Consider the following 24,835-nt stretch of genomic DNA (forward strand, 5'->3'; position numbering starts at 1 on the left):
AAACCTTAAGCTGAGAATTTATGTTAAAGTGGTCCCAAATCGTAGTATTCCCAGGCACCCGGAAGAAGTAAATCCTTTTTGGAGGAAAGAACTTTCATCTCATGCCTCAAAAAAATCTTCTTAGATTAAATTCCAAGAAACATAAATTCACAGAAAAACAAACAAAAAAATGGTATAAATATGTTTTTCTGTACACACGCATACATATACAGAACAAGTGAGTAACAGCTGGCAGAATCAGACCAGCTTTTAGATATTAGACACAGCATATAAATTAAGCATTAAATGAGGCGACTGAAAATATGAGTCAAGAACATGACTCATAAAAATACAGATAATAAAAATTCAGCAGAGTCAAAAAAGAACTATAAATGAGAGATAAAAATAACTGAAATTAAAGACTCAATAAACAGGTTAGATAGCCTATGGTATATAAATAGAAAAAAAATTAGTGAACTGGACCATAGATCTAAAAAATGTTATCACAAATGCAGCACAAGCAGACAAAAAGAAGGAGAATATGAAAGAGGGTAAGGGACATAAGAACAGAATGAGAAGGTCTAACATGTATCCAATCAAAGTTCTAGAAGAAGAGAGACTAACAGGCAATATTTAAAAAGGTAATGGTTGAGAATGTTCCAGAATTGATATAAGATATAAATCCTTAGATTCGGAAAATAAATGAATCTGAAGCAAAATAAACAAAAAGAATACCTCAGTTAACTGTAGTAAGGGTCAAATTGCCAAACATCACAAAGAAATAAGGGCTCTCAAAAAACAGCCATGAAGAAAAAAAAGACTTCTTAGAAAGGAACAACAGTCAGACCAACAATCAACTTTCAATAGCAATACTCCAAGCCACAAGATGCTGAAATGATATCTTTGATATTTTGACAGAAAATACGTCAATCTAGAATTTAAAACCCAGTGAAAATGTTCAAGGAATGGGAAATAAAGTCAAGTTCAGGCCATCGAAAACAAAGACTCAACCCCCAATGGACCCCTTATGAAAGGATACCATACAGGATGCACCCCAGGAAGAAGAGAAATCATCCCAGTGGAAGGTCCGAAATACAGAAGGAATAGTACACAAAGAGCACATAAATAGGGCTGAGTCAAAACACTGTATAAAGTAATGATGATGGTATCTATTTGAGGGGAATCAAACAAGACAGGAGAGGACTAAGACAACACAAGGATAATGAGTCAGGTGAGGAGTGAGCACAAGAAACATCCTAAGGTTTTCATGTACTGCTCAGAGGAAGGTAAAGATATTGATGAACTTTAGGTTTTGTTTAGTTAATAAGTTAAGATTTTAGAGTAACCACTAAAAGAATAACTGAGAGCGGACGACATGGAATCTTTCACCTGGCTGGTTGTGAAGGGGGACAGAGAACCATGCTGAAGCTAAAGATGGATATGGTATCAAAGGCAGAATTTTTAAAGATGGGAAAATACTAGACCATGTTATATACAATGGGAATAATCTGAGAAGGGGAAAAATTGAGGATACCAAAGAAAGAATAGAAATGCTAAGGCATAAAATGCTTGAGAAGGCAAGAGCAGAGGAGAGGGCACCTAGGGCCTCTGCGTGAGAGGTAATTCCTTTCATGGTGATGAGAGGAAACTAAGAGACTGAACATTTCTGGGTCTCCACTGTTACATATGTAAACTGGGAGGAGGAGAGAAAGAACATTTGCTGAGTACTTACTAAAGTGAACCACTGTGTTCAGTATTTTTATATACATTTGTCATTTATTCTTCACAACAAAACTGAAGATAAGATTTTAATATTTGGGAGGCAAGAGTGTATATAAAGAATGCAGACTATGGAGCTAGACCACGGAGGTCCCTCCCACAACCAGGTTTGTGAACTTGGGTGAGTACTTAAGCTCTGTGTGCCTCAGTTTCTCATCTACAAAATGAGGGTAAAAATAGTAGGTAGCTCAGAGTTGTTTTAGGGACTAAGTTCCGCAGGACACAGTCACTGTCCTTTCCACTCAGCTCTCACCTCCTCTCTAGAGTACTGCCTGACCCTCCAAGGTGGCAACTCCTTCCCCTATATTCCATGCATAGCACATATTATTATAATTGCACCTATTGTTTGTTGTACCGTGATTTTTTTGTTTTCCTGTTTCCTCCACTACGCTGTGAGTTAGAAACCATGTCTTATTACTCTTTATACGAAGGGACTACTTACTCATATTTATATCTCCAAAACCTAGAATAATGCCAGACACACAGCAAACGTTCAACAAATGACTGCTGAACTAAATCCCTGCTTCTATTAAAGCAATGGGCAAGTTTTATCTACTACATTAAGTTCTTTCAAACGTTTCTTCAAAACCAAACAGTGCTTGATCAACACACTGAACTACGTACTCTCTGTGGGTATAATGTTATTGGCACATTGCAGGCCTTTAAATATAAAACGAAAATGTTGGTCTGTGCCGGAAAAAAATACAAAAGCTTTAAAGCCTGTGGCGTTTAAAAGAAAATTATACACAAGATTAACTACTAGATTATATTTTTCTAAGAATAATTAGTCGTTTCAAATAATTTCAAATGCTCCAGCTTCTCTAACATCTCTAAGGAGCTGGGACCACCACTACACTGGGGTTCTGGTAATTCAGTAAACAGGGCACTTTTCATGGCACGTGGTCATTTCTCATCTCACCAAACCTTATTCCAAACCTATAAAGTTCTTCATGATGTTAACTAACAGCCATGGAAAAATATGCAACCGCTGAAAAAAACGTTAAGCAACTTTATGAGCCTTAGGAAGAATCTGTCATTTTTCATACACTCTTTTAATCCTTCCATGTAAACTGTCATTTTTGTAGCAGAGAAAATCTTTTTCAATACATTTATCTATAAAAAGATGAAACAAAACTATGCTTACCTTTTGTAATGTAGATACAGGTGAAATAGCAAACATATTTCCCTCTCCAAACACGTCTGCCCAATTCCGTTGAGACACTTTCATTCTGTTTTTAAAATGGTATTCATTATCAGGATTGAAAGCCTAGATTCAAAGAGAAAAGAGAAACAGTGTCATCTATTTCTATAGCAACATACATAAGCCTAAGAAAAGAAGATAAAAATATAGCCTTGGACTCCCTCATTAATGGAAACTATCTAGTATCCCAACAAAGCATATTCCTTAGCTAGTGCTGAGGGGCAAAGAAGCAATGCGGTGCTCTCATGTTCTGTTCAACATTTGCTATGCGGGAAGAGAAGGAGGTAGCAGGACAAGAAGTCTGATCCAAGGCAAGGTGATGCCAATGCTCCAGATGTCCTAGAGATGCCACAAGTAGAGCTGGGCAGCAAGGCAGTGAAGACAGAAGTTAGGAGGGAAAACACAAGTGCCTAGTAGGCGGGGAGAAAGCCCAGAAACCAAACTACATGAACATCGTATGTGATACTATTTGTGATTTGAATAATCAGGGAGACATTTTAAAGGAAAGCTATTTAATCATTGTAAAGGCTGAGGAAGCTTAACATTACAAAGGTATTTCTTTAAAATTGAAAGCACGGAACTGCTGCTCTGCTTTTAAAATAAAAAGCAAGAACCCGAACAGTCAAGTTAATATCTTTAATGATAATATCATTGTCACTGATTTTTAATTATAAGTCAGAAGGTAGTAGGTAAACAAATCAAAACACAAAGTACTTCATTTTAGACATATTGTACCATTGTAAGCACAGCCAGCAGACCAGTGGGAATTGGATCTTGTTTTACTCTCTCTGCAACCAGTTCTATTAATAGCATCAACATGTTGTAGATCCCTTCATGAATTTCGGTACCCCACTTGTGAACAGCACTTGATGTCAGGAGCTACAAAAACATAAAGGGCAGTTCAGAGTCTTACTTGAAAAGAAAGAAATGCCTGCAGTTATCAGTTCAGTCTTGAATAATCAAGAGATTATTACCATAATACTTATTTTTATGCAGATGACTTGCTTTAAAAGACCCAGAGCTGTAGTCCATCTACTTGTTCACTTATTTCACAGTCAACACTTATCTTTGTTTTTTTTTTGAACTTTAATTCCCTTATTTTAAAACACTTTGGGGGATTCCCTGGTGGTCCAGTGGTTAGGACTCCACACACTCACTGCCAAGGGCCCGGGTTCAATCCCTGGTTGGGGAACTAAGATCCCACAAACCATGTGGTGAGGCCAAATAAATAAATAAACAAAAATTTGTTTAAAAGAAAACATTTATCTGTTTCTCTACTTTTCATTATTACTAGGGGAGGTGAAGTGGTAAAGAGCAAGAAAGAAGCTGAGATCAGTTCTGGTACTACTGTTTTCTAGCTGTGTGGTCTTGGATCAATGTATCTGAGTTCTCAGAGACTCAGTTCTCTGGTCTCAAAAGAGGCGTGATTCCTACCCACTTCAAAGAAATGTTACAAGTATCAAAAGGTGTAACGAATGTGAAAGTATTAGTGAGGTTTTAGTATTAATATATTTTGGCTGTCACTATTAACATTCCTGGAATCTAAGAAATGGATGCTATATTTCATGATTTGAACATGCATATTCTTTTCATATTATTTATATCTCAGAAACAGAACTGCATCTTCCCACCTGTTGACCAGATGGCAGCAGGACTCTGAATGTAAAAAAAAATTTTAAAAATACTTTGCTAATTTATTTTGCTTGTATTTTCCCTTCTGGTATGTATAAAAGTAATATTCATTTTTTTTAAAGTTTATGCAAATCTAAAATAGCTCTAAGTGATAAGGCACTGTAACACTTTATTTTGCAGTTATTTTTCTTAAATATAAAACATAAAATATAAAACAATGGTGCCTCTTATGCTCAGACAGCACCTTAGATTTGTTAAAAAGGAAGGAAAAGGTGCACAGAAGAATCTGAAATCATCATCTTTGGATTTCCCCAACCTTTGATCCTCTAAGTCCTTGGGGAAGTCTAATTCAGGAACAACTGCCAGAACAGAGAATGAGAAAGCAAAAGATCCCACTTAATAAAATAATGGCAAATTGGTACAGTGGTTTCATATTTTTGTAAGATTTCCCTTCAGAGGGAAAATATTTTGCTATAGAAATTTCACCTTAGCCACACTGAGAACCCTTTAACAAGAGGGTTAAGACCCTGAAAGAGCCCAAACTTCTTTAGCTTCAGAGGAAAACCTTAGTTCCAGACTTTCTACATAGCAATTAGCTGCCCTATTTGCTCAAATGAATAACAGTCATAAGACTGATTTGATATACGCCAATGAGTTACTATTTTTTTGCAAGAATTCTTTTGCCTGCCTATATATTCTTCCTATACTTCAAAATTAGGTAATAAAGCAAAATAAAGCAGAGATTAAGATTTAAGAAGCTTAAGGGGGACTTCCCTGGTGGTCCAATGGTAAAGAATCTGTCCTGCAATGCATGGGATGCAGGCTTGATGCCTGGTGGGGGAACTAAGATCCCACATGCTGCGGGGTAACTAAGCCCGTGTGCCACAACTACTGAGCCTGTGCGCCACAACTAAAGAGAAGATCACGCACTGCAGCGAAGAGCTCATGTGCTGCAACCAAAGATCCCACATGCCTTGATGAAGACCCAATGCAGCCAAAAATAAAAAAATAAAGTGTTTAAAAAAAAAACCTACAGTGGGAGGTGTTATTTAAAAAAAAAAAAAAGCTTCGGGAATTCCCTGGCAGTCCAGCGGTTAGGACTCCGTGCTTCCACTGCAGGGGGTACAGATTCAATCCCTGGTCAGGGAACTAAGATCCTGCATGCCACACGGTGTGGCCAAAAAAAAAAAAAAGAAAAGATTTAAGAAGTTTCATGTGACGACAAAATAAAATTTTTGTGGACTTAAGCACCGCTTCCTCTGTTGCCTTCTCATTCGTTCAGTTTTTACTTTGAGAATGGAGTTCTAGCTACCTTCCAGATTTTGGAGGCAGGAGTGGTGGCGGGGGTGGGGGTGGGGATGGGGTGCAAGACAGGCAGCACCATGTGGAGAAGAGGCACACAAAGTTTACACATAGTTATGCACTATGGCCAGACCTGGATAGTTTTCTCTGCCTGAATATACTAGTGAAGAATCCAGGCTAGCCTGAAGGTGAAAGGTGAAGAAAGTAGAAATTACAACAAAGCTCCTGTGCACCTTATTCACACAATTGCTTATTACTTATACTCTTACTCCTTTAACAAAAAAAGCGGGGGAGCAGCTTGTAAGAAAAGCCTAGGGAAGAGGGTAGGGAGAGAGTCATCATACCAAGAAACACAACTAAGGGAAGCAATACCAATTATATAAAATACACTGAGTTTTCTGGCAACCACATCTAAAGGCACACAGAATTATGCAGCTCTTCTGGTTTAGAGAAACCTTTTTAATAGCTCTAAACCCTAAGGATTGAACGACGTGGAACATAATGCAAGATACTTGTGCTCAGTTTTATAGGAAAAAACCCCCAACAACCACTTGACTATTTACTATACTATTACAAACAGCTGAGGGCATAAAATAAAACAGCCCTCTAAAGCATGTCTGTACGGAGTTAGAGTATTATACTCCAAATATGCAACTCGCTGCCATACTTACTTGACACAGGGCCCTCTGACTCTGGAGATCATCAACCTGAAGGTCTCTTACTTGCACGAATAAACCCTTTTCCACGACTCTAAGTAAACCTGTATTTTCTTTCTCTGCAAATTTATGCATACATTACGACAAAGCGCTGCTAGTTTTTAAAAGATACTATAACTCTTAACAAAATTCTTAAAAGTTTAAAATAACTTTAAACTACAAAATGGAAGATGAAGTCATCCAAAATGAAGGAAAATCTTGATTCCGTATAATCCTTGCCAACCAAATGACAATTTTAAAAGATTTCTCCCTTTTTTCAAAGATGAAGCTATTTTTGTTTCTAGAATTAATTTTGTTCTCTCTTAAGCCTTGAATCAAGGGAAATTCTGTCTGTCAAAATGCAGATGAGAATAACAGTTTGCAAATGAACAGTTTATTTTACTGGGTTTTTATGATAAATACAAACTTCATCCATCTGCAGTTGTAGTAACTTAGTTGCATATGAGACAAAAATGGATGTCAAAACCCAGAAGTATGAGACAGCAGGAGACTCATTTATTCATTCAACAAAGATTTACTGAGTTCTTTCTCTGTGCGAGGCACTGGCTATATGCTGGGGAAAACAACAGTGTCTGTGACATCGTCCCTGCTCTTGTGGGGATTCAGGCCTCAGGTCCCGCAAAGGGAACCATGCTGAGTTAGACTGCTTTCAGAAACACAAGTCCTGTGATCTTCTATTCTCATTGTTAAGAAAAACTGCTTAAAAAAAAAAAGAAAAATTGCTTTATAAGAGGTGTGACCAGAATGGGAGCAAGCATATCAGTCTAGCTCCAACAGCGATGCTGCCATCCACATGCCATTTTGTCAGATACAATACTCAATCCAGCTAAACTTTCTGTAGTTTAAAAGTCTGCTTCTGTCTCAGCAGAAGAGCAAAGGCGTATACTTTGATAAATACTATCTTTCTAAGTGCCACAATCCTTAATTTAGTAAGATGTCTAATTTCCTAGTATAAGTCAATCTATTCTTTAGCAGTTAAATAGAGGGAAGTAAAAGCGATATTCAACCAAAGATGTGCAAACAATTAAATACAGAAGTAAATCATTTCTGAGCCCCAAAGTCAGAGCTACTTTTTTCATATTAGAGCATTCCTCAGTTGAACAGGATTCACAAACTGGGCTCACACATAAAAAACTAAAACTAAAACAAAAAGCCTGTTCACCTCCACCCCTACCAAAAAAAAAAATCAGCACAGCACATTTTTCTTACCTTTTTAAATGCTTCAGGCATACACCTATCCATAAATCTTTTACAATTCTCATCAGACTCGGAAAGACCTTAGTAAAATAAATGAAACAATATGCCTTATTTAGATTTTAGGCAGTTGTAGAAATCATATATATCATTCCAAATTCATACATATGGAACTCCTTATTATAGAAACCTTGATTCTTACGGAATTATTAAACCAGAAGACATACATTCTGATAAAGGAATAGGCTAAGAAACAGTCACTGTGTTAAGTTATTTATTAATAGCATAATATATTTATATTTACTAATTATTAATATATATTTACTAATAATATAATAAATACTAATTAGAACCGAAATGGTTGAACTTATGTTTCTATGTCAGAGTAACTTCTAATGATCTGACTAAATAGCTAATAAAACACCAATAGCAGCTACTTATTAGCCATTATTGTTTTCCTAAACATCTCTACTAAAAATACAAATATTCTCAATAGATGCCAAAATCACTCTTCTTCCCTAAAACAAACTGATATTCTCTGTGCAATAAAACACACAGAATTGTGCCTGGCATACAGTAAGTGATAAACACTTGCTAAGTGAATGAATGAAAACACTGTAAAATTACCATTTGGAATACACTTTAAAAAAAAACCTGCAAAAACATATTTTGCTTATCAGTGGAGACTGCTGAGCACATTTTCTTTTTTTAGGCCCACGACCTAGCATAGTGCCTGCATCCTCTCAGGCACTCAGTAAATGCTGCTGCTGAGAAGCCAGTCATAAATGCACCATGGAAGCTAGTCAAAATATTTCTTTTTGATGGGTCTCACATTCAATCACAATGGTATAAACTCTGCATTTTTAATGAGAAAAAAAATTCACAAAACAGTGCCCCAATTCATCTCATTTTACAATTCAATAAGAAAAATAAATTTTCTCGAATATATTTATAGTATAGAAGCTTCCTCATGTTGATACTTATTCTCCAACCTAGTGATATTTTATTATTCTATTCTGAAGACAGTGCCAAGCACTTAATGAGCATAAAGTGCTTGTTAAATAAACATTACTTTCCTCTCTAGAAAAAAAATAAAGCCTTAATCAGAATTGAGCCTTAATCTAAAGCACTCCAAGCTTCTACGGAAAAAGTTAATTTCGATTTCCATAAGGCTTTTCAATTATATGTTAAAGAATCTTACACTCTATTGGAATGAGAAGAAAACAGCTGATTTACTTCAATGCGTTTATTCCACGGGGGATAAACAAAGACTAAAAGAGTGGACAATCTAAGACAACGGAGATGGGCAACGACAGGGGCTGAGATTCAAGTCAGGCCTCCTATCAAAAAAACCAAAAATCTCCTCCTGCGTCCTGAGGTATGAACTTACCAAGTCTTGCTAGGTAGGTAGACGCCAATAGGCATTTGCCTAGCGACTCTTCCCGCTTGTAAGGTATGGACCAGTGATCTGTTAAAACGCGGCTTTCCAGTTCATATAAATTTGTTGTAGGGAACTCAATTCCTTCCCCTGAGCAGTTTCCGTTTTCATCATTCTTCTGACAAAAAGGGATTATGGTTTAAAAAACAAACAAACAAACAAACAAATTAGTAACTATTTAAAAAATGTTCAATTTAACACAAAGCAGATGCTTAATCAATGGTAGCCATTAATGTCAAGAATGTGGATTCCATATTTCTTTCTCCTAATCACATCTTTCACTAAGACTATCTGAAATATTCTCAGCTTTTATCAATGTGGCATCCCTACTCCCTCAGAAGGTGCGCTCATCTCATTCTTCAAAAATGAACTCTTGTAATCTCTTGTTATAAATATCAAATCTACCTTCATCTACAGCCATCCTATTTCCTCTCCCCGCTTTTTCACCAAGTGGATAAATTTCTCCAAAGAGTTATCATCTGTATCTGCTGTCTCCATCTTCTCACCACTGACTCCTGATATTACACCAATATGGATTCCAGAGTCCCTGCTCTCCCAAAGTGGCAATCGTTAAGGTCACCACACTGAATGCTGTCTCATTCAATCCAATGGACAGGTTTCAGTCCTTATCGTACTTTTCAGGAATATCTGACCTTCTGCCTGCTTCCTCTTCTTAGTATGCTAGATTTGCTACCCTTACCTCCCAGGATAGCATACTTCCCTGTTCTCCTCTGGGGTCTGCTGTTCCTTCTGTCTCCTATTCTGCTACATCCTCCCCTACCTAGCCATCAAACACTGGAGTTTCTCAAACCTCAATGCTAGGCTCTCTTCTTTCCGTTCAGTGAATGGCACCACAGCCAGAAATCAGGGACACACTCCAAAAACCCTATTCTCCCATCCTCACCCCTCAGACTAAGTGATCAGACCTCCCATACTTCTCTCAAATCCATCTACTTTTGTCCATCTCCACAGGGATGTCGCTATTCCTGAACTCATCTTTCCGCCCTTTTAAACCTACTTAACTCTTATACACCCTAAACTCTTTCAGAGAAAAGCCTTTCCAGAACATCTGAACAATGTCAAATTCCTTTCATTATTGTATATCCCCACCATCCTGAATTTCTCCTTCATAACACAACTCATAGATATAATTTTACATTTATTTGTGATTTATTCTATATTTGGCCCCCACTAGACCAAGCAAGCCATGAGGACAAGGACTCCGTTTTCAACCACTCTGTATCTCTAAAACCTAGTGCCTAACACAAAGTAGGTATTTAAAATATATTTTTAAATGGAAAAATAATTCATGCAAAGTTTCAACTATCAATGGAGTAATAACTGCCAGACTTTCCACCAGTTCTCGTTATGATAATCTGTAATAAATCAAACAGAACTCCTTCTCCCAAATGGCCTAATACCTAGTTTCTTTGAAAAGCTAACCATTTTCATAATCCACTCTGTAATTTAATCATTACAAAATAAAATCAATCCATTAAAAAATTCACCTTTAGCCTCAATGAAGGAAAAGACCATAAATATAAAGCAGAAATGATTTAAAAGCATATTGAAAAACAATTTTCGGGCTTCCCTGGTGGCGCAGTGGTTAAGAATCCACCTGCCAATGCAGGGGACACGGGTTCAAGCCCTCTCCGGGAAGATCCCACATGCCGTGGCACAACTAAGCCTGTGGGCCACAACTACTGAGCCTGCGCTCTAGAGCCTGTGAACCACAACTATTGAACCCACGTGCCACAACTACTGAAGCCTGTGCACCTAGAGCCCATGCTCTGCAACAAGAGAAGCCATCGCAATAAGAAGCCCGTGCACCACAACAAAGAGTAGTGCCAGCTCACTGCAACTAGAGAGAAGCCCACGCGCAGCAACGAAGACCCAACACAGCCAATTAATTAATTAATTAATTAATTTATAAAGAAACAAAAAACAATTTTCAACATCATGAATGATATCTAAAGGAATGCAACCCCTTTTTTTCAGGTTCATGGCTAAAAACCAGGAAGGTTATAAAAATTACAAATGGAGTAGAAGATAATATAAATTGCAGGTCAAGAGTAAGGGGTGGTGGATGAAGTAAATTTAGAATCATAATGTCTGAGGATAATTCAGTTTTTAAAGCACAACACTTCAGAAATATTTTTAATTAATAAGGTCTGTAAATAAAGCAATTTTACTTAAAGGAACTGAGAACCAAAATTTAAAGATTTTAAGATAGTCTCAAAATCATACATTTGTTAAATGCTTAAATTTATGAACCTAGGATCAAAGTAGAATTAAGGCATATAAAAATAGAATTCAGTTGGATGATGGGAACATGTCATTACTATGAAATATCTACCGTTAATTTCTACAGTAAGTTAACAGATCAAACCATGTATGAAATCATCAAATATACCTAGCAGCTATGAAAACTAAGAGACTCCAAATGGGATTATTGCCCTTGTGAGAGTCACAGGAGAGCCTGCATCCCCGCTCTGCTCTCCACACAGCAAGAAGACAGCAGCCTGCGACCCAGAGGAGAGCCCTCTCTAGAACTCGACCATGCTGGTACCCTGATCTCAGACTTCTAGCCTCAAGATATATGAGAAATAAATTTCTATTGTTTATAAGCCAACAAACAAACAAACAAAACCCACCCAAAGCTAAGAACTTCCTTGGGTGGGGGTGGGGGGAGACTTCTAACATCATCAGTAATGACACAAACATCATGTGTCTCCTGAATGGACGCACTGTAAAGGGCACAACATCATTTTTGTGACAGTCCAGCCAAAAACGCATCCCCTGATTCTAGTAATGAGGAAATCCAAAATGAGGAACTATCTAAAAAATAACTAGCTGTACTCTTTAAAAATGTCAAAGTCATGAAAGATTGAGGGAGACTAGACAGATATAACAACTAACTGCAACATGGGATCCTGGATTAGATCTTTTTTTTTTTTATAAATTTATTTTATTTATTTATTTATTGTATTGGCTGTGTTCGGTCTTTGTTGCTGCACACGGCTTTCTCTAGTTGTGTTGAGCAGGGGCTACTCTTCATTGTGGTGTGCGGGCTTCTCATTGTGGTGGCCTCTCGTTGCAGAGCACGGGCTCTAGGTGCGTGGGCTTCAGTAGTTGCAGCACATGGGCTCAACAGTTGTGGCACACGGGCTTAGCTGCTCCATGGCATGGGGTATCTTCCTGGGGCAGGGATCGAACCTGTGTCCCCTGCATTGGCAGGCAGATTCTTACCCACTGCGCCACCTAGGAAGTCCCCTGGATTAGATCTTGAAACAAGAATTTTCATTTGTTTTATTTTACTTCTTGGCTGCAAAGGACTTTAGTACTGGATCAATGTTAATTTCCTGATTCTGATAATATACTGAGGTTACATAAGAGAACATCCTCATTGTAGGAAATACACACTGAAGTATTTACGGGTAAAGGGGTATCATGTCTTTAATTTACTAATTTACAACAAAATACACACATACTTTTATATAAACATGCACATTATACATATATGGATATTTATATATACAGAAAAAAAGAATAATAAAGAGAATGTGATAAAATGTTAACATTTGAAGAACCTGAATAAAGTTTATATAAAAATTCCAGATGTATATAAAGGCTACATAAATAATTCTAGATTTACAGAAAAACTGCAAAAATGGTTCTGTGCTATTCTTGCAACTTTTTTGTAAATCTGGAATTATTTCAAAATTAAAATAATTTAGTAAGATAAATACATAAAAACAAATTTTTGAAGAACCTAATGAATTAATTACAGAGGTAGGAAATCACCTATAGTGGTTAAAAAAAAAAAAAAGGTTAAATTATACCTAGTATGTTCTACTTAAGAACCCCATTCAACTTGGTAACATAATTTGGTTTCTAAATACCTTTATGCTTTTGTCTTAAGTTACCAAATAAATAATACATGTTCATTGTAGAAAATACAGAAAATATGAATAGCAACCCCCCCACCATAAACTTCACCACTTAAAAATTAATCACACTGACATTTTAATATTTTTCCAGTAAAAACTTTTTCTTTACAGATTTTTCTTCTTAAAAACTCACAAATACGGAATTAACCTCATTCTCATCACCTCCATGGCCCCTCATCATTCTCTCACTAAAGACAGTATTTTTCCTCCTGAGTTAAAAGACAGGTGCACAAAGCAATAATTACAAAACTGTGTTAATGGGCTTATAATGAATACAGATGTGACCTGTATGATAATCATAGCCCAAAAGAGGGGGTAGAAAACAGAGTTATATTGGAGGAGTGTTTTGTATGCTATTAAAATTAAGTTGTTATTAATCCAAATTACACTGCTACAGATTAAGATGTTAACTGTAATCTACAGGGCAACCACTAATAAAATAACTTAAAAAATTACACGGTAAAATAAAAAAACAAGGGAATTAAAATGGTATACTGGAAAATATCTACTTAATACAAAACAGAGGAGTAATGGAGGATTAGTGGATCAAAAAGGCATAAAACATACATAGAAGACAAATAGCAAAATGGCAGATGTAAATCTTGTCTTATGAAATAATTATATGAAATTATAATTATCAGTAATATATTAAATGAAAATGGACTAAATGCTCTAACCAAAAGGCAAATATTTGCAGAATGGATTTTTAAAAAGTGATCCAATTATATGCTATCTACGACAGATATCTTTTAGACTCAAAGACACAAAGAGGTTGAATTAGAAGGATGGTAAAAGATATATCATGCACACATAAAGGAGCTGGAGTGGCTATATTCGTATCAAACAGAATATAGGCATACTTTGTTTTATACTGCCTTGCTTTGTTGCACTTTGCAGATAATTGAAGGTTTGTGGCAACCCTGTATCCAGCAAGTCTATCAGTACTGTTTTTCCAATGGCGTTTGCTCACTTCATGTCTATGCGTTGCATTTTGGTAATTCTCACAGTATTTCAAACTTTTTCATTATTATTACATTGCTCATGGTGATGTGTGATCAGTGACCTTTGATGCTACTACTGTAATTGTTTTGGGGCGCCATGAACAATGACTGTATAAGATAGCAAACAATCAATAAATGTATGCTCTGACTGTTCCACCGACTGGCTGTTTCCGGTCTCTCTCCCTCTCCTCAGGCTTCCCTACTCCCTAAGACACAAGAGTATTAAAATTAAGCCAGTTAATAGCCCTACAATGGCCTCTAGTGTTCAAGTGAGAGGAAGAGCAAGTAGCACGTCTCTCACTTTAAATCAAAAGCTAGAAATCATTTAAGCTTAGTAAGGAAGGCATGCTGAAAGCCAAGACAGGCCAAAAGCCAGGGGTCTTGCACCAAATAGTTAGCAAAGTTGTGAGTGCAGAGGGAAAGTTCTTGAAGGAAATTAAAAGTGCTACTCCAGTGAACGCACAAATGATAAGAAAGCAAAACAGCCTAATTGCTATATGGTGAAAGTTCTAGTGGTCTGGGGAGAAGATCAAACTAGGCACAACATTCCCTTAAGCCAAAGCCTAAGCTAGAGCAAGGCCCTAACTCTGTTCAATTCTATGAAGGCTGAGAGAGATGAGGAAGCAGCAGAAGTTCGAAGCTAGCAGAGGTTGGCTCATGAGGTTGAAGGAAAGAAGCCACGTCTCCATAATGCACAAGTGAAAGGTGAAGTAGCAAGTGCTGATGTAGAAGCTACAACAAGCTATCCAGAATACCTAACTAAGCTAATTAAAGAAGGTGGCTACACTAAACAATGGATTTTCAGTGTAGACAAAACAGCCTTATATTAAAGAAGATGATATCTAGGACATGCACAGCTAGAGAGAAGTCAATGCCTGGCTTCAAAGTTTCAAAAGACAAACAGACTCATAGATACAGACAACAAACTAGTGGTTACCAATGGGGGTGGGGGGGTAGGAGAAATATAAGGGTGGAGGAGTGCAAGGTATAAACTACTGAGTGTAAGACTGGCTCAAAGACGTATTATATAACACGGTGAATATAGCCAAAATTCTGTAATAACTGTAAACGGAAAATAACCTTAAAAAATTTTTAAGTGGTTAATTACACAAATTACTCCCCCCCCCCCCAAAAAAAAAAAAAAAAAAGACAAGCTGACTCTCTTGTGAGGGACTAATGAAGCTGGTGACTTAAGTAGAAGCCAATGCTCATTTACCATTTTGAAGATCACAGGCCCTTAGGAATTATGCTAAATCTACTCGGCCTGTGCTCTACAAATGGAACAATAAAGCCTGGATGACAGCACATCTGTTAACAGCATGGTTTACTGAATATTTTAAGCCCACTCTTGAGGCCTACTACTCAGAAAAAAAATATTCCTTTCAAAATATTACTGCCCAATGATAATGCCTCTGGTAACCAAAGAGCTCTGATGGAGGTGTACAATGAGATTAATGTTGTTTTCATGCCTGCTAATACAGCATCCATTCTATAGCCTGTGGATCAAGGAGTAGTTTTAACTTTCAACTCTTATTATTGAAGAAATGTTTTTTGTAAGGCTATAGCTGCCATAGATAGTGACTCCTCTGACAGATCTGGGAAAAATAAATTGAAAACCATCTGGGAAGGATTCACCATTCTAGATGCCATTAAGAACATTCGAAATTTATGGGAAGAGGCCAAAATATCAACATTCACAGGAGTTAGGAAGAAGTTGATTTCAACCCTCTTGCATAACTATGAGAGGTTCAAGCCTTCAGTGGAGGAATTCACTGCAGATGTGGTGGAAATAGCATGAGAACCAGAATTAGAAGTGGAGCGTGAAGATGTGACCGAACTGCTGCCATCTCATGATAAAACCTGAACAGATGAGGAGTTACTTCTTATGGAGGAGCAAAGAAAGTAGTTCCTCGGGATGGAATCTACTCCTGGCAAAGATGCCATGAAGGTTACTGAAATGTCAACAAAGGATTTAGAATATTTATAAACTTCGTTGATAAAGCAGTGGCACAGTTTGAGAGGACTGACTCCAATTTTGAAAGAAGTTCTTCTAGTAAAATGCTATCAATTAGCACCGCACACTACAGAGAAATCATTCATGAAAGGAAGGGTCAACGGATGCAGCAAACTTCACTGCCTTATGTTAAGAAAATGCCACAGCCACCGCAACCTTCAGCGACCACCACCCTCATCAGTCAGCAGCTATCAACACCGAGGCAAGACCTCCACCAGCAAAAAGATTATGACTTGCTGAAGGCTCAGATGATGGTTAGCATTTTCTAGCAATAAAGTATTTTAAAGTTGAGTTATGTACATTTTTTTAGACATACTGCTATTGTACATTTATTGACTACAGTATAGTATAAACATATCTTTTATATGTACTGGAAAACCAAAAATTCGTGTGACTCCCTTTACTGTGATATTCACTTTACTGCAGTGGTACGGAACTGAACCTGCAATATCTCCGAGGTATGCCTATAGATGTTAAGACAAGAAATATATTACTAGAGACAAAAGGGACACTTTTCATAATGATAATAAAGGTCAATAAAAACAGGAAGATAAAAAACATAACCATACATCTTACAAAACTAGAAAAACAAGAGTAAACTAAACCCAGAGCAAGCAGAAGGAAGGAAATAATAAAGATTAGAGTAGAAATAGATAAAAGAGAGAATAGGAAAACAATAGAGACAATAAAACCAAAAGTTGGTTCTTTGAAAAGATCAACAAAATGAACAAATCTTCGGCTAGAGTAACCAAGAAAAAAAGAGAGAAGACTCAAATTATTAAAATCAGTAATGAAAGAGAGGGTATCAATACTGACCTTACAGAAATGAAAATGATTTTAAGGAATGCTATTGATGATTGTATGCCAACAAATTAGATAAAAAGACATAAATCACCAAAACTGACTCGAGCAGAAACTGAAAATCTAAATAGACCTATACCAAATAAAGAGAATGTTGTAATCAAAAGCTTCCCACAAAGCCAGGACCAGATGCCATTACTGGGGAATTCTACCAAAAATTTAAAGAATTAACATCAATCCTGCACACCCTTCCTCCCCCTCTCCCGGCAAAAAGGAATACTTACTAAGTTAATTTATGAGATCAGTATTACCCTGATATTAAAACCAGACAAAAACATTCCACATCTATTAGGATGGCTATTACTGAAAACACAGAAAATAACAAGTGTTGACAAGGATGTAGGAAAATTGGAGCCTCGGTGCATTGTTCATGGAAATGCAAAATGGTGCAGCCACAGTGAAAAACAGTATGGTAGTTCCTCAAAAAATTAAACATAAAATTACCACTTGATCCAGCGATTCTACTTCAGGGTATATATATATCTCCAAAAGAACTGAAAGAAGGGACTTGAACAAATATTTGTACACCTGTGTTTATACTTACAGCAGCATTATTCACAACAGTCAAAAAGAGGAAGCAACCCAAGTGTCCACCGATGAATGGATAAAGAAAATGCGGTATATACAATAGACAACAGAAAATTATTCAGCCTTTAATAGGAAGGAAATTCTAATACATGCATGCTACAATATATGTGAACCTTGAAGACATCATGCTAGGTGCAATATGCTAGTCACAAAAGAATAAATATTGTGATTCCACTTATATGAGGTACCTAGAATAGTTGTATTCATGGAGACAGAAAGTAGGAGGGTGGTTGCCAAGGGCTGGCGGCAAGGGAGAATGGGGAGTTATTGCTGAATGAGTACACAGTTCCAATTTGGGAAGATGAAAAAGTTCTGAAGATGCCTCGGGTGATGGATGCAAAACAATTCTGTACTCAATGCACAGAACCATATATTTAAGAATGGTTAAAATGGTAAATTTTATGTTGTTTTTTACCACAACTTTAAAAAAATGGACAAAGATATCCCTGGAAAAATAAACAAAACTACAGACCAATGTCCCTATGAACACAAAAATACTTAACAATAAGCTAGCTAACTGAATCTAGCAATATATAAAAAGGATTACACACCATGGCCAAGTATGCATATAAGGTTGATTTAGCATACAAAAGTCAATCAATACAACATTATAAACAGTAACAGAATAAAGGATAAAAAACACACAATCATTTCAACAGCCGCAGAAAAAATATTCACAAAATCCAACGCCTTGTCATAACAACAACAGAAAAAAAAAATCAACAAATAAATAAAAGGGAATTTCCTCAATTTGATGAAAGGCATGTACAAAACCCTACAATTAATAGCATACTTAACTGTGAAAGACTGAATGCTTTCCTCTAAAATCCAGCTTCCATTCAACATTGTACTAGAGTGTCTAGCCAGGACAGTTAGGCAAAATAAGAAATAAAAGGCATTTATTCAGATTGAAAAGGATGAAATAAAAGTACTTCTATTCACTGACAACATGATCTTGTACATAGAAAAATCTATGGAATTCATGAAAAAAGAAACTACTAGAACTAGTAATTGAGTTCAGCAAGGTTGTAGAATAAAATAGCAATATCTAAAATTCAGTTGTATTTCTATACACTAACAATGAACAATCTTAAAATACAATTAAGAAAACAATTCCACTTACAATCAAAAAGAAATAAAATACTTAAGTACAAAACTTGTACACTGAAAACTATAAAACATTATGGAGAGAAACTAAAGAATTAAATAAATGGAATGATAGCCATGTTAATGGACTGGAACTTAATATTGTTAAGATGGCAATATTCCCCAAATTAGTCTACAGATTCAATGCAATCAGCATCAAAATTTCAGCAAACTTTGCAAAAAATTGACAAGCTGACTCTAAAACTTACATAGAAATGCAAGGAATCCTGTATAACCGAAATAATCTTGAAAAAGAACAAAGTTTGAGAATTCACAATTTCAACTTTCAAAACTTACTATAAAGCTATAGTAATCAAGACAATGTGGTACTGGCATAAAGGTACACATACAGGGAATTGCCTGGGGGTCCAGTGGTTAGGACTCCATGCTTTCATTGCTCACGGTGTGGGTTCAATCCCTGGTCAGGGAACTAAGATCTCACAAGCCATGCAGCGTGGCCAAAAAAGGAAAAAAACAAAAACCAAAAAAACAAAAAAACCACATACAAATCAATGGAATCTAATTGAGATTCCATATATAAATCTTTATATTTGTGGTCAATTCTCCCTCAAGAAGGGAGACAGTACAATTTAAATCTATGACAAAGGTATAAAGGCAACTCAATGGAGGAAGGTTAGCTTTTTCAACAAATGGTACTGAGATAACTGGATACACAGAGGCAAAAGAATAACACTGGACCCCTATTTCACACCATATAAAAAAATTAACTCAAAATGTAACACAGGAGTAAATCAACATGATCTTGGATTAGGCAATATTTCTTAGGACACCAAAAACACAACCACAAAAAAAAAAAAAAAGATAAATTTTGAATTTTGAACTTCAAAAGTAAAAACTTTTGTGCATCAAAGGACATCATTAAGAAAGTGAAAAGACAATCACAAAATGGGAGAAAATATCTGCAAATTTTATATCTGACAACAAATTTTACCTAGAATATAAGACTCTTACAATTCAACAAAAAGACAACTCAATTTTAAAAAAATGGGCAAAGGATATGAATGGACATTTCTCCAAAGAAGATATACAAGTGGCCAATCGTGAGCACAAGAAAAGTTGCTCAGCATCAATGGTCACCAGAGAAATAAAAATCAAAACCACAAGATACCACTTCACACACACTAGCACAGCTAAATTAAAAAACAGACAATAACTATTGGTGAGTATGTGGAAATTTTGGAACCTTCACATGTTGCTGGTTAGATTATAAAATGGTGCAGCCTCTTCACAAGACAATTTGGCAGTCCCTCAAAAATTAATCACAGGGACTTCCCAGTGGCTAAGACTCCGAGCTCCCAACGCAGGAAGCCTGGGTTCGATTTCTGGTGGGGGAACTAGATCCCACATGCTGCAACTAGGAGTTCGCACACCACAACTAAAGAACCTGCATGCTGCAACAAAGATCTGCCATGCAGCAACCAAATAAATACCCATTGCAGACAAATTAAATAAACAAATAAACAAACAAATAAATAACTTTTTAAAAAGAAAGTTAATCATAGTTACTATAGGACATAGCAATTCTATTTGCAGATACACCTGAGATACACCCAAGAGAAATGAAACATACTTCCACACAAAAACTTGTACATGTGTGTTCACAGCAGCACTGTTATTTTAACTTTTTATTTTTTTATTTTTTACAATAAACTGCATATATTTAGAGTGTAGAATTTGGTATCCCAATCTCCCAATTCGTCCCCCCCGCCAACCCTCCCCGCTTTCCCCACTTGGTGTCCATATGTTTGTTCTCTACATCTGTGTCTCTATTTCTGCCTTGCAAACTGGTTGATTTGTACCGTTTTTCTATAGTCCACATATATGGGTTAATATACAATATTTGTTTTTCTCTTTCTGACTCACTTCACTCTGTATGACAGTCTCTAGGTCCATCCATGTCTCTAAAAATGTCCCAGTTTCATTGCTTTTTACAGCTAAGTAATATTCCATTGTGTGTATGTACCACATCTTCTTTATCCATTCATCTGTTGATGAACATTTAGGCTTCTTCCATGTCCTGGCTATTGTAAATAGTGCTCCAATGAACATTGGAGTGCATATGTCTTTTTGAATTATGGTGTTCTCTGGGTATATGCCCACTAGTGGGATTGCTGGGTCATATGGTAGTTCTATTTTTAGTTTTGCAAGGAACCTCCATACTGTTTCCCATAGTGGCTGTATCAATTTACATTCCCACCAGCAATAGCAGCACTGTTTTTAATAAGTCAAAAAGTGGTAAGAACCCAAAGGTGCATCAAAACTGATGAATGAATACAGTATATCCATACAATGGAATATTTTTTAGCCCTAAAAAGGAACAAAATACTGATGCATGCTACAGCATAAATGAACTTCAAAAATATCATGCTAAGTGAAAGAAGCCAGACATAAAAGGCAACATATTGTATGGTTCCATTTATATGAAATATGTAGAACAGGTAAATCCACAGACTTTACAAAGAGTAGATTAGTGGCTGCCAGAGAATGGGAAGAGGGAGAAAAGGAGAGTGACTGTTAAAACCACATGCTAGGCTTCTTTTGGGGGTGACGAGGAAATATTCTAAAATTAAAGTGGTGATGGCTGCACAACTCTATGAATGCACACTTTAAAGGGGTAAGCTTTAGGGTATGTGAATTATATCTCAATAAAGCAGCTATTTTAAAAACGTGATTAACAAATATGAGTTCAAAGATAATAGTTATTAAACATGTGAGTATAAAATCTCACATCTAAGAATTTCAAAACACAGCATTGTACCTAATGATCTATGATAAAAATGATATATATGCCCATTAGTCAGCTTTTAAACAGCAATTTAAAAAATAATATATTTAAAACCTAACAGGTGAAAAATCTCATGTTGCCTCCTAAGCAGTTAACATTCTTGGTCTTGAAAAAGGGAGGAACATAATGGCGTACATTAGGGTTAACAAATGATACAGAGCACATTACATTTTGAGGAGGGTGCTACCGACACAAAAGAGATAGGGAATCACAAGAGAGGAGGAAATAGTGACATGAACCCACATTTAGGTTGGTTTTATATTCTGAGTCATCATTTTGCATAGAGCCTGTCCTTGGCAAAAATTACACATTGAGCAAGAGAATGCATACAAAACAGCTCAGAACTGTCCTACTGCAAAATAGCTCCCAACAGACATAAGGCAGGTATAGGGCTTTTAGTAAGAACTCTGGGATGTAATATACTATATTCTCATTAGATGCCAAATCCAAATGATACCCCCGTAATCGTTAATGACCACTGATTCTAAATTAAGGAGAAATACACTTATCAAAAGCTCACTATGTTCCAGACAAGGTACTTAGGGTTGGGGACAGAGATAAAGACACATTTCTGTCTTTAGAGAGCAGGACAATGTGAAGGAAGAGAAGGGGTGGGTCCAAGCCAGGCTGCGGGCGGCAGCGTGCACGCATGCAAACAGTTGAAGTTTAAGGGAAACAGTATTACAAGGCAGAGGGTTACAGAGCGTTCATATTTCAAAACTGCTACTAATTTTTCCAGTATATTAAGTAACAAAACTTCAACATTTTCAGCTTTTTTGACCATCTGAGACAATGCCTTTCCTTTTTATTATGACAGTCCACCAATTTCATTTAAAATTTAAAGATACTTAAGTTTTGAAAATGTTTTACAATATTTATGCAAACTTAGCATGTTAGGGATGCACAATTCTGTCACTAAGGCAGAAGAGAAATGAGCTCACAAAAAATTCTTGAATGTCACTTTTCTTTTAAATACATCTTTATTGGAGTATAATTGCTTTACACTGTTGTGCCAGTTCCTGCTGTACAACAAAGTGAATCAGCTGTATTTATATATATCTTCTTTATCCACTCATGTGTCGATGGACATTTCAGTTGTTTCCATGTCCTGGCTATTGTAAATAGTGCTGCAGTGAACACTGTGGTGCATGCATCTTTTTGGATTATGGTTTTCTCAGGGTATATGCCCAGGAGTGGGATTACTGGGCCATATGGTAGTTCTATTTTTAGTTTTTTAGGGAATCTCCATACTGTTCTCCATACTGTATCAATTTACATTCCCACCAACAGTGCAGGAGGGTTCCCTTTTCTCCACACCCTCTCCAGCATTTATTGTTCCTAGATTTTTTGATGATGGCCATTCTGACTGGTGTGAGGTGATATCTCATTGTGGTTTTGATTTGTATTTCTCTACTGATTAATGATGTTGAGCATCCTTTCATGTGTTTGCTGGCAATCACAATCTGTATGTCTTCTTTGAAGAAATGTCTATGTAGGCCTTCTGCCCATTTTTGGATTGGGTTGTTTGTTTTTTTGATATTGAGCTGCATGAGCTGTTTGTATATTTTGGAGATTAATCCTTTGTCAGTTGCTTCATTTGCAAATATTTTTTCCCATTCTGAGGGTTGTCTTTTCGTCTTGTTTATGGTTTCCTTTGCTGTGCAAAAACTTTTAAGTTTCATTAGGTCCCATTTGTTTGTTTATTTATGTATTGGCTGTGTTGGGTCTTTGTTGCTGCATACAGGCTTTCCCTAGTTGTGGTGAGCGGGGGCTACTCATCCATGTGCTGTGCAGGCTCCTCATTGTGGTGGCTTCTCTTGTTGCGGAGCACAGGCTCTAGCCATGCAGGCTTCAGTAGTTGCGGCACACGGGCTCAAGAGTTGTGGCTCACAGGCTCTAGAGTGCAGGCTCAGTAGTCGTGGTGCACGGGCTTAGTTGCTCTGCGGCATGTGAGATCTTCCTGGAGCAGGGATCGAACCCATGTCCCCTGCATTGGCAGGTGGATTCTTAACCACTGTGCCACCTAGGAAGTCCCCATTTGTTTATTTTTATTTCTATTAGTCTCGGAGGTGGGTCAAAAAGGATCTTGCTGTCATTTATGTCATAGAGTGTTCTGCCCATGTTTTCCTCTAAAGAGTTTTATAGTGTCTGGCCTCACATTTAGGTCTTTAATCCATTTTGAGTTTATTTTTGTGTATGGTGTTAGGGAGTGTTGAATGTCAATTTTAACCTGAAAATTTTCTAATAACACTAAATCTTGTGTGTTCAGTCATCCAAGAAAAATAACAAATGAGTTCATGTCTTAAATTACGATTCCTTTTTTAAAAAATAATTATTTATTTATTTGGCTGAGTTGGGTCTTAGCTGCAGCATGTGAGCTCTTAGCTGCAGTATGTGGGATTTAGTCCCTGACCAGGGATGGAACCTGGGCCCCCTGCTTTGGGAACACAGAGTCTTAGCCACTGGACCATGAGGGAAGTCCCATAAATTATGATTCCTGAATTAGCCATTTTAAAATTAGAATCAAAACAATTGCTGGAAACATAATATAGGCTATTTCCTAAACAAGTAATTTTACTTATGCCCATAAATACAAATTAAAATATAAACAAGACCTCTGTAACTCCCATAATATCTGATAATATAAACATGCTAGGAATTCATACAGTTGTGATTATAACTTCATTACTGGCAAATTGTTCAGAATAAGGCTTATTGTTCGCTTACAAAAGGGCTTAGTACTTTTAATTGTTGGAAATAAACTTTTTCATGGAATTGATAAATGCTGTCATTGTATAGTGTAAATCCACCTCCAGAGTGTAGCAAAGATCTTTAGATTTAACATGTAGAATATTGTGACAAAAATATTTTCTGCATGCAATCTTCTATATTTACAATTAGATGTGTTCATATATATCACTACCCATATCTAGAAACTTGCCTGTTTGAAAAATGCAGATGAACCAATGTAAATACTGCACAGGCAATAACTGAATTGAGGGCTGAGTACACAAAACAATACCATTTACTCAGCACCTGCAACTGGGCTTTAAAATATTATTGCATAAGCTTTAAAGTTAATAACAGAATTTCAATATTTACTTAGAAAAATACCCTCGAGTTTAAAAAAAGACAACAAACCCTTTGCTCTTGAACTCAACAAGGACATATTAAAATTTAAGACTTCTTTGTTTAAGGAAGCGAAACCTACTCGACTACGTACTGCCT

At 36.6% G+C, this 24,835-nt stretch overlaps 1 protein-coding gene across 5 annotated transcripts in view; it reads right to left on the minus strand.

Annotated features, from left to right (window-relative positions):
• USP24 (ubiquitin specific peptidase 24) overlaps positions 1-24,835 on the minus strand; it is a 139,858-nt gene that overhangs the window by 94,430 nt on the left and 20,593 nt on the right. For 4 of the 5 annotated variants that reach the window (XR_009049695.1, XR_009049696.1, XM_057712041.1 and 1 more), the window contains exons 2-5: positions 9,194-9,359; positions 7,819-7,886; positions 3,695-3,838; positions 2,903-3,025 (exon numbers count right to left, since the gene is read on the minus strand). Coding sequence is in view for 3 of the 5 variants with exons in the window: in XM_057712041.1 (XP_057568024.1) it covers positions 2,903-3,025; positions 3,695-3,838; positions 7,819-7,886; positions 9,194-9,359 (501 nt within the window). In the remaining 2 variants the exon portion in view is untranslated. The remainder of the gene's footprint in view (positions 1-2,902; positions 3,026-3,694; positions 3,839-7,818; positions 7,887-9,193; positions 9,360-24,835) is intronic. The other variant, XM_057712031.1, reaches the window with a different exon arrangement.

The sequence above is a fragment of the Hippopotamus amphibius genome, chromosome 1, assembly GCF_030028045.1.
Source record: "Hippopotamus amphibius kiboko isolate mHipAmp2 chromosome 1, mHipAmp2.hap2, whole genome shotgun sequence".
NCBI classification, from domain to species: domain Eukaryota; kingdom Metazoa; phylum Chordata; class Mammalia; order Artiodactyla; family Hippopotamidae; genus Hippopotamus; species Hippopotamus amphibius.